The sequence below is a fragment of the Adiantum capillus-veneris genome, chromosome 1, assembly GCF_014529385.1.
Source record: "Adiantum capillus-veneris isolate H3 chromosome 1, ASM1452938v2, whole genome shotgun sequence".
NCBI lineage: Eukaryota > Viridiplantae > Streptophyta > Polypodiopsida > Polypodiales > Pteridaceae > Adiantum > Adiantum capillus-veneris.
Genome location: NC_140931.1, coordinates 92,892,306 through 92,903,355, shown reverse-complemented (window position 1 = coordinate 92,903,355; position 11,050 = coordinate 92,892,306). Strand labels below are relative to the sequence as shown.

The 11,050-nt window shown below is 43.3% G+C and overlaps 1 protein-coding gene across 1 annotated transcript; it reads left to right on the top strand.

The window, feature by feature from the left end:
- The first annotated feature begins 4,734 nt into the window (after positions 1–4,734).
- On the top strand, positions 4,735–6,952 carry LOC147465194 (RNA-binding KH domain-containing protein RCF3-like). The gene is made up of 4 exons (XM_086518761.1): positions 4,735–5,363; positions 5,529–6,041; positions 6,118–6,375; positions 6,459–6,952. Exons 1-4 carry the CDS (start codon positions 4,809–4,811, stop codon positions 6,738–6,740), a joined length of 1,608 nt encoding a protein of 535 aa, XP_086374887.1. The 5' UTR covers positions 4,735–4,808; the 3' UTR covers positions 6,741–6,952.
- The last annotated feature ends 4,098 nt before the right edge of the window (positions 6,953–11,050 follow it).

Here is an 11,050-nt window from a genome sequence, read left to right as displayed (position 1 = left end):
GCGGGCTTCACCACATGACACTCTGGAGATGTTCACCCCAATTGTCTACTACCTTTCGATGAGCATCACATGCCCCTAGATAGCTAAGCCATTCTGCAGTAGATCTTTCCTTGTTTATACTAGCTCTCACATTTGCTCGATATCGTCGTTTCTTATATGACCTTTGTTTCTTGTTAAGGTTTTGATTTTGGTAAATGTTTGAACTCGACTCGCCTGATAGGTCTTCGCTTGTATCTTCTTCACTCTCATATAAATTACCATAGATGGTCGTACTAGGCCTTGAGTGTTTAGTTTCTATACTTGGTTCACTTGATGTTTCCTCAGGTTCTGAATCCATTTCTCCCTGAGATTCCGTTTCTGATGTGTATTGGCCTGAAGACTTTGAGGAATCATCAGTTTCACTCTCAGGTAGGTGTGCCTCTTTCTTATCATCGGATGTTACACGCGCTACACCTAACATGTTTATTGGTGCAATGTGTGGTATCTCTTCCCCATCTGGTGTTACCCAGGTTGTTCCTCTAGATCCCCATGTATCTATAGTTGCCGCTAGGTGTACCCAATCGACATTGTCTGACTCAGCCATTCCGGGTAGGATATCCATATAAGGAGAGTTCTCCCTAATATCCGTGTCTTCGTTACACGTGTAACAATACTGTAATGGAGCTGAGTGAATTGTTGTGTCTGATCGATTATCAATGATGAATTTATTTCCTAGAGGATGCGTTCGACCACTTAAAAGATCAACTCGAATGACAGAGTCTTGGAACTGTAAGTAGACGTGGTTTTTGGACCAGTCATGCACCATTTTTGCTTCCCTCATGAATGGACGCCCTAAGATCATCTCAAATGACATAGGATGCTTGGAAAAATCCATAACAATGAAAGTCTGCCTTACCTTGTGTCCCAAGACCTTGATCCTGAGATCCTTTAGCATTCCAATAGGCGTAACAATAGATCCATTAGCCATTTTTACCACTACGCTTGTGGCTTCAAGGTGAGGTCTCCCCATAGACTCCCAACAACTCTTTGTCACCATGCTGACTCCCGCACCACCGTCAAGGACCCCCTTTACAGTTAATCCTTTAGTAGTGATTGGTACAGTAGCATTAGATTCATCACCTTCAAAGTATTGCCCTAACTTGTTAACAGGTATTTCTATAACAAGGTTCTCATCTAGGTTGGGTTGTGGATCTATGTGTTCCTCCTCTATTGGCATCTCCGCAGCTCCATCCATCTGTGCAAATTGTGGTAGCCCAAACTTTAGTTCTCCATTGAGGAAGGGTCGAAGAGCTGAGACTAGCTTAGGGTCTTTATATAGTTTGGACATGATGGTGGTTCTAACTTCTGAAGACATGAAATCCATCAATTTCGCAATGTTTAACGGCACCTTTTGGCCTTGAGTCCCTTGACGTGGGGAAGATGGGATCTCCATTTTTTCGATAGGATCACGTAGTCCCTCTGTAAAAATTCTTTCCATCAAGAAGTGAGTACGCCCACTTTCCCATGACTTTAAGTCACTTTCTTCTTGGATGACACTAGGTATGTCCAAGGGTCTATGGACTTGGTGAGGTTGTTGTTGTGTAGGGAACACGGTGTCTGTAATCTGGATCTTCCTAGGTGCTGGTTCTAGATCCCTTTGGGTATCTTCTACCAAACTCCTTAATTGCTTGACTCGCTCAATATCCTCTGTAGGGTTTGGGTAAGTTCCTATCTTCTTTTTGGATCCTGGCCATTGTGGCTCATGAAGATCTTCCTTGTTGGTTTCTATGTTAGTGGTCGTTTTGGTCTCCATGGTTTCACCTGAATCAGAATCTTCTTCAGCGTCGTTCATATATACGGGGTCATCACCAGTCCCTATGTTGGTCTTTGAGCTGGGGTCTGACTTCGCTGCTTTTTGCGATCTCTTTCTTTGTGTTTTCTTCTTTTTCTGAGATTGGGCAATTGATGCCGTGTCTCTTTCCTCAAGAATATAATTTTGTTTTTGGAGCATCGATCGTGTGAGTGCGTTTACTGGTACTATGTTTATAGTTGGTGGTGTCCCATCAACAGTCTCTATTAAGTTCAATGGTGTGATTTTCGGTGCGTTTGGATTGTTAGGACACTGTGCGATCAAATGATCTATGCCACAACGATTACAAGTGAGTATTGGCATTGCCAATGCACTCCCTTGACTTGTTTGCATTAGTGCAGCATTCTTTTGCATTCTAATGGGGCACTCAGCTACTCGATGTGGTCCACCACATTCGTAGCCCTAAAGAGGTGGTCTCCTGGCAAAACTATTAATGTTTTGGCCTCTTGCTGCTAGCGTAGTAGCTTGATATACCGGTTTGATTTTTCCCCAATGGTCTTCCATATAGTACATGGGACACTCCTCAAGCATGTCGACTCCATAGGTGATACTAGAGTCTATGTCCTCTTCACAATCTACATAAGTACTAGATGACTCGCAACCTATTTGGTTCATAGGTGTAACTCTTGGATGAGGGGGTTGCGGTCCTAGCACTGGAGGTGGCAACGGTGTGGTTTGGACCACATTTTGGGTTCTAGGGACCATGTGCTGTAATGGCAACTGTTGCTCCATGGGTGGGGTAGGCATCAATGCAGGAACTCGAGGTGAGTCTGCCCAAGCTATAGGAGGTCTATTTTCCATGATGTGTTTAAGGATTAGGCAATCCTTCGCTTGATGGCCATACCTACCACACGCGTTACAAGTCCCGTTAAACTTTACTCTGAAAGTAGGGCATTCACTCGTAGTATGTGGGCCCAAGCAAATTGAGCACCATTCTTGCTCCCTTCTTGGATACATATGAGTGTTTTGTGGAGCACGATTACCCCTAAGGCTTTCTTGGATGGCCTTGGTGAGATCTGCCAAAGTCATCTCAGATATCGTTTGCTCTTTCACGATTGGCTTTATCTTCATTGGCTCATGCCCTGACGCTTGCGAGCTGCCGGACTCGGCTCGGCAGACACTCTTTCTCCTGCAATCATTAAATTATCCTCCAATTGGATTGCATTCATGGTGACTGCTTCCTAAGATTTTTATGTTTTTATGACACTTTTGTGTGTGTGTGTGTGTGTGTGTGTGTGTGTGTGTGTGAGAGAGAGAGAGAGAGAGAGAGAGAGAGAGAGAGAGAGAGAGAGAGAGAGAGAGAGAGAGAGAGAGAGATTTATTATCGTCCTAGGAGGTCAAATATGACCAAAGATACAATGTGTGGGGCTAATAAGTAATTCTTGATGCTTAAAGATCTTGGTGATGAGAAGTGTAATGGAGATCCCACAATTGTGGCTAGGAGAGCAAAGTGTGTAGGTCTAAGTCGTGGCTAAAAATGTGGGGGAAGCAAGTTCGGATATGTGCACATGTGAGTGGGTGAGTGTGTTACATAGTGAATATGTGTTTGTGTGTGTGTGGTGGGTTTTTGTGGGGTGGGGCTTTTGGGGGGAGAGGAGAGAGGAGAGGGTACCTTTAGGGTTAATGGTATCAAATCTCTCGAGGGGCTTTGTGCCCATCGAATCGACTTTTTTGCATATGCTGGATGTCCGTATGCAAAGGATATGCTAAGGTTTAAATGTATTATCTTGAGTTAATTCAAATCAAGCTCAAATGAGCATTTCAAAAATAAAAAATTTCATGCATAAAATGGAAGACTCAAGATTAGAAAGAAGACTCATTGATTTTAAAGTGCTATAATTTTATTGATTTCAAAGTGCTATAATTATAGAGGATCAGAAGGAAGTGCTACTACGGTGGATATCGGCAATGACAGTGGCAAAAGGGATGGCACAATCGTAGGTGGAGGACCAAAAGGATAAACATGTGACAAAGATTGACAGGAACGATGGTGCTGCCAGGCAAAATCTGAAAGAAGTAGGCAGAGGTGGTCAAGGACGTACAAAGTACAGACAGAAAATGAAGTGAATAAAACAATAATTAAGCAGTGCAATACGTGCAGGATTGTTGGTAATTGAGTAGCATCCGCCACTTGAAAGGTATTTTTGAATCCTTATGTAGGTACATATCACGTCTAAATATGGCATGACGAGACATGCGACACTGATTTTCCCATCCTACCACCACAATACTTGCCAAGTAATCCACCCCCCGTCACGCTTATAAACTTGCCTCCAACTCATCGTGGCTTTAGTTCGGCCATATAAGCATTGTTTGATGATGCGGCACACTTTAGCCATGCATGTGCTAACCCGGCCTTTCCTATCTACGTCAACCGACAACAAACTTACCTTGCTTCATGTTTTGATATGTTGCATAGAAGCATCATCTCTCTCTCTCTCTCTCTCTCTCTCTCTCCTTCAATACCCATACACACACCACATGATGACGCACACACACACCATCATGAAAGAGCCCACTATAATAAACCAGCAAGTGTCAATGGGTGACACACATCTATATATATACACGCACATAACTACATACACACACTCACACGAGTGAGTTTGAGAAACTTAAAGGATTGGCCTGTCTGTAAGAGCGAACGAGACCCGCTGGAGGCGGGTCGCGTAAGCTTGTGCTCTATAAGAATTGGGTTTGCGGCACAGTTTTGCAGAACTAACTGCAGCCCCTTGATGTGCCTTCTAGCCCAGCGCTTTGAACCTTCCCAAGCACCAGGCGGGACGGGACTCTAAAACTCATCAAGATCTGAATACTCGGAGTGTGAGTTCAAATCCCACCCATCTCCGAAGAGGGTATCCTTGGAGCTTTTGGTGTCGAGTTTGAACCCGCAACGTCAAAATACTGGCATACTACTAGGGTTTAGACAGTTGTGGGTTCTTGGCTACCGCTCACGCACATGGAATATGGGTCTGCAGGCAAGCGGTTGCACCAAGGAGACGATGGCGTGGAGCGCAATGGCAAGCAGAAGAAGAGGTCAAACAGAAACGAAGAGCCATCTTCCCCTCTTCCTGAAGAAACAGAGTATCGCCTGCTCTGTCCTGGAGAAAAAGTTGGAAGCCTTATTGGCAAAGGGGGCTCCATAATCAAAACGCTGCGCCAGGAATGCAAATCCAAAATTAAAGTGGAAGATCTTGTTCCCGGATCTGAGGAGCGCATCGTCCTTATCAGCTCTGCCTCCGACCAATTCGGGCAGGGCAGCCAATATGTTTGTGCTGCGCAGGAAGCTCTTTTCAAGGTGTATGCTAGAATCACCGAGCCGTTCAATGATGATGACGAGGAATCTGCGCACATCGTGGTTAGACTTCTTGTTCCCAAGAATCATATTGGCTGCATACTGGGCAAGGGAGGAAAGATTATTGAGCAAATGAGAAAGGACATAGGTGCCCAGATAAGAATACTTCCAAAGGAACAGCTCCCTACCTGTGCATCTGAGACTGATGAGCTCGTTCAGGTATGACTGCTCATGTACCTCGTTTGTAGTAGTTTGAATATATGTAATGTGCAACATGAGTCGTGGCAGATGAACCTGTTTTGTTGTAGCCATGATGAAAGAGTGTGCTTTATAGTCGTCGGCTGCTTATCTTTACCTGCCTCATGTATGGCTGCTACCATGCAGGTTGTGGGTGACGAACCTACTGTGAGGCGGGCCCTTTTTGCCATCTCTACCCGTCTGCATGAGAATGTCACTGGGGAGCACTCGCAAGGAGGCGGATACATGGCACAAGGTCCTGGGATGGCTCCAATGCTTGCGGCTGGTAGCGTTTTGTATCCCTCAAGTGGCTATCTGGCGCCGACTGGATCGTTCTATGGGCCATCATCGGCGGGAGGTCTTGGGTATTCCTTCCCTGCATATGGTGGGATGTATGGAGATGCTGGCATACGGTCTTTAAGCTCTGGCTTGTCTGAGGGACCTGCAATTAGTGCCTCAGGCGGGTATGCCCTTGCAGATGGAGCTTCTGAGGAGCAATTTACCGTTAGAATTTTGTGTCCTAATTCTAGAATTGGGAGCATTATAGGAAAGGCTGGTAGTGTGATCAAAAAGATGAGGGAAGAAACTGGAGCAAAAATTAAGGTTGAAGAGGAGGTTCCTGATTGCGATGAACGGATTGTGAGGATATCTTCAGCTGAGGTGAGTGGTTGACATGTTTGCGCCTTTATTTTCTGTCTTATGAACGTAGGAGCTCACTTGCTACCTTGGCTGGCAGTTTGGTGAGAGCCCCTCACAGGCTATTCAAGCAGCTCTTGGGGTTTATCAACGGCTAGTCGAGCTGCAAATGGATAAGGAAAGAGATAACCATTCGTTTGTAGTGCGTTTACTTGTACCATCCAACCAAATTGGCTGTTTACTAGGCAAAGGTGGCAGCATTGTTACAGAAATGAGGAGGGTGACAAAAGCTAACATCCGCATCTCACCAAAGGACGAGCCTTCTAAATGTGCAGAGGAGGACGATGAACTTGTCCAGGTATGGCTGGTCTGTTTTCATGAAAATCTGGTTTACAATGGTGATGTTTGGGCTTTTAACTATTTTTTTTTCTGCTGGCACAGATTATGGGTGACCAGAATGTTGTCTATGATGCGCTTTTTCAAATTCTTAGCCGTCTACGAAGTAACTTATTCAAGGGCCAGGATACTAGGGATGCAGGCCCGACCTATGGATCCTCTGCTTTACCATATTCGAGCAGCGCATATTCTGGGGGGGCTTATCCACTCACAAATGTCGGCTCTCGGTATGGTTATGGCAGTTACGAATTAACCCGAGGTGGGTCTTCCCTACCAACTCTGTCTGGTTTGGGGGATGTCAAAGAGTCAAGGCGCAGGCAACGATAGTAATCAACATCCAACTCAGTTCTATTAGGTCTTCTTGATAAGATAATTAGGATTGAGTCCATGCAGACCATGGATTAAATGAGGTTTGCCAAGGCCTCTCACTCACCCTGCTTTGACTTTTGTAGCTTGTTATGATTTTGGATGCTAGTCATTTTATTGTTCACTTTACTGGTATTGTGTTTTCTGCTATTTGCAAGAGTTTGTTTATTGCCGATCTTCGTGATAGAGTTGTACCTGTTGCTATTTTGTCTTATTTGTCTGTGGCCACCACTCGACTATAAGTGACACGGGCAGATCAAGGGATTGACAGCTCTCCGTTGATCCATGTGGCACCGTGGATTCACAACCAAAAAGGTCGCCCCCCTCCCCCCTCAAAGAGCTGCGCTGCAATGGGGCGGATCCTTCGCGCTGCTCCTCCAAGGCAGCCACCCTATCTACCTCCCCTGTTGCAACTTCTTGATGTTAATGCATATGCAGAAAGCCGGTCTTTCTCTCTGTCTGTTGCGATGATTCCCGGTCTTTCTCTCTGATTCCTCGTTCAGGATTGTCCCTTAACCTGAGGATTCTTCCCTAACCGTTGATCCCTTCACCCACTGTGCCTGTCACTTATAGATGAGGATCCACTGTGCCTGTCACTTATAGATGAGGATGGCCACCTTTGTGCTGTTGGATGCCTTTTGGCAAAGTTTGCAAAGAGGGGAGGTGCTTCATGAGTGTTTCCTGTATGAGAGGAGGGCCATGCGCACTATGCAGCTTGTAGAAAAAGCTATCATACATGCTACAAATTTTTTAATCTTGCATGAAGCATAGTGCATCAAGCTGTTTGGTGGATTCACACTCGGTGTTTTCATGAGGTCTGCTGCGACAAAAAAGTATGTAGGCTGTTGTCCTAGTTTTTTTGCACCCGTGTGGTTGCCCATCCGTATTTTTGTATTCGTCCAAGTACGGAAACGTACGGAAAGTAATTCTGTACCCGGCAAAAAATTTGGGGCAACAACTTCTCGCCTACAGATTTATGGCTGTGTGAGTTGGGCTACTGTTATGCAGGCATTGTAGCACAGTGATGAGCTGTAAACTGCAAATCAGCGGCCAGCCCATCCTCTCGCCCTCTCTTGCTCACCTTCAGCTTCTCCCGTGCCCACAATCTAGTCTCTAAATTTTGATTTTTGAACTTTCTATGGTGTTGTGTTTGTGTATAAATTTTAAGGTGTAGTATGTAGGCTTTTAAGCATCCTATGTAGTAGGCTATGTGACGTGTGGAATTTCTAAGTAGTCTCATCTGAACTTATTCTGTACCTCTGCACTCGTGTGCGTCCGACGTGTGGTTGACGCATGGAAAAGCTATGGCTATTGTTATATTCTTTCTTATGATTCATTAAGGTACTATTTGCTGGTGATAACATCCTCTGCCGACAATTACTATCGTCATGCTATGCTTTTTCGCATGAAGAGAACTTGTGTGCCTGGGCAACTTACTTATGCTGCACATCCAAGGTTTTTGACACTGATTCAAGTAATGTTTTTTGTAGTTTCTCAAGCATGCTAGCTTTCGCTGTGCGTGCTCATGGTAGCTCTTTTGACAGATGCAAGATATCTACTTTTGGTGTTGTGCCAGGCTATTCTGTCTTACTTTTTCAATGGTATATGGTGCCATATTTGAAGTCTTTGGTCATTTAATGCAGTATGTATTTGCATTTTTGAATCAAATGTCTGAAAGGATGGGTATATTCTCAAGGCTGAGTTAAAGTACTTTAAGGGGGTGGTTTTATGGGTCTGCTGATACGGCTTGAATATTTTGTGAAACTCTTGAAGGGTCCAGATTAGTGAAGTTGGCACAAAATTTTAGTGAAGTTGGCACAAAATTTTGAATACTTACTCATCCTTCCGAAAGTCATCAATGCTAAGTAATCGGTGTGAAATTAGTTATCAATGGGTACTCCAATGGGAGACAGAAGCATATCACGGCATTGATGTGTACGGGATGCCCACTGTGGTCCTTTTTCCGGTAGCACTTACTGAGGGCCTGTATGGTGACCTCCGAGCTGCTGGGACTCCAGAAACAAGGCAAGGCAATTATTGCACATTGTCTTTAGCAGGATGTGGGCGGAGAGGGACCCTCGACCTGGTGCATACTTATCTTCGAGAGACATCTTAGGTTGCCACTTATTGGGACCATTTGACTTTGTAAATGCACACACTAGGTTGTACTTGTATTTCTATATACTGAACACTCTGGAGAGTTCTGGGAGAGAGCCGCCTGTAGTGCAGAGCCGCTTGGACAGAGTTGGGCCATGTATTGATTTCTTGGACTAGTGAAGTTGGCACAAAATTTTGATACTAACACATCAATGCTCAGAACCGGGCCTGAAGTTAGTTTTCAGTAGGTGCTTCAGTGCATGACACACAAGCATAACTCAATATTGATGTGTGTGTATTGGTTTCTTTTATGGTGTTTTAAGTTGTAGGCTGGGTCCACGTTTTCATGTAAGCACTGAAAGCAAATAATTTAGGGAAATTGCCCAAGTGTGATGGTTCATATATTACAAGCTAGGGTAAAACAATCTCCTAGGATTAAGGGAAAAGGTTGGGGTAAAGAATCTCCTAGCGAGGGGAAAAAGCCTTGGCATGTGTGTTCACACACTCCACTACCATAATATGGTAACAGATTTGTTCGAACGAGTGATATTGTGAACATGAGTTGGTACTATGTATAAGGAAGTAACAAACCTTATCTAATCAGTCCACAGCTTCAAACTTCTCATGAGGTAGACTTTTGTGAAGAAATCAAGAAGGTTGTCCTCTGTAGGCACATAAGCGAAGCTGATCTCTTGAGTAAGTCTTTCCATGACATAATGCACCTCGATGTGCTTTGTACAAGCATGCAACACTTGTTCCTCATGCTTGCCACAACATTTTGATTTTTAGTTTAGTAAAGATCATGGTGGCTGACTGTTGTTCGACACCCTAGTCAGCCAAGGAGTATGAGCCATAGGAATTCTACAATGAGAACATATATAGTCACAAAGTAAAAATGATTCCCAAAAGATGGAGTATGCATCGTACCATAAACGATGTTATGGACAAGATGCAATTCGCTAGTAGTCCACACAGAACGAGCCTTGCGAAATTTAGACCGCTAAATTTTGCTTGAAATGTAGCCTTCAGATACATGTTTCGATGGTGCCTCAAGGGGGGCAACCAAACTATCACATCAAAATTTTGCAAACTTAGCAAACTAGAAAAGTTCAGACGAGCAAAATATGCATGTCAAAGTTTTGCATTTGAAACAATCTTTGAAAAAACTTTCTGCATGCTAAATTTTTCGCACATTTCTTGTAAGCATTAGGATCATTTAGCCCACAAAACAAAGTGCTAAATGCCGCACCGGTATCACCAAATTGAGATTGTGTATATACATTTGTCATCCACAAACTTGACTACAAGACTAAGTTTTGCAAGTATAGATATTGACAAAAGGTTTTTCTTGTTCTTGATCTCAAGTACATACAAAGCATCCAAAAACCTGAAACAATTCCCACCTACAACAATAAGCGCAATCTTTCCAACTCCCTTAACTAGATAAGGGGCATTGTTGGGACATCTCATAGTAATTTCGTTAGCACTAGTTTGGTACCAAAAAGGACACAAAGGACACTTCAATGTCCTAAAAAGGTGCATAGAATCTAGAAAAGATCTCAAGAAATGCTTTTGCAAACGTATTAAATGTTAGCCACAGTACTTATAAAAATTATAATTCTCCACTTTTGTACACGATTTCAATAATAACTATACTCATAAAAGGCACCTACGCCATAGAAGGCACCTACGCAAAGCAACAATTGCCATTTCACTAAAACTTGTATCTTAGTCTAAGAAAAAAATGAGCAGGTGCATGCATTAATCCATGGTAACTATTTATATATGCGCTTGATATTTTTTTTTCATGTGAATTTTTTTTTCTTTATGACTAGAATTTAATTTGGAAAGTTGTGTGGGTCAAATATGTACCATTTGTGAAATCAACTAATGACCACATAAAACATGTAGTTCGTCTAAACTTGCATTGTCTTATACGGCATATATACTAGATCTACCACAAGGTGATACTATTTGATGGTTATGCAAGCCACATTTGGTGATTTATGTCATATCCAAAATTTGTGCATGTTGAATTTCACATTTTATATTCATTAACACTAGGTTGGTAATGGGACACTTTTATGTCCTGTTAAGTGACCATTTTCCTTGAATTATGTCAAGAATTTCAAAATGGATTTTGAGGTGCTATCTACCTAGAAAGTTGTTTCATG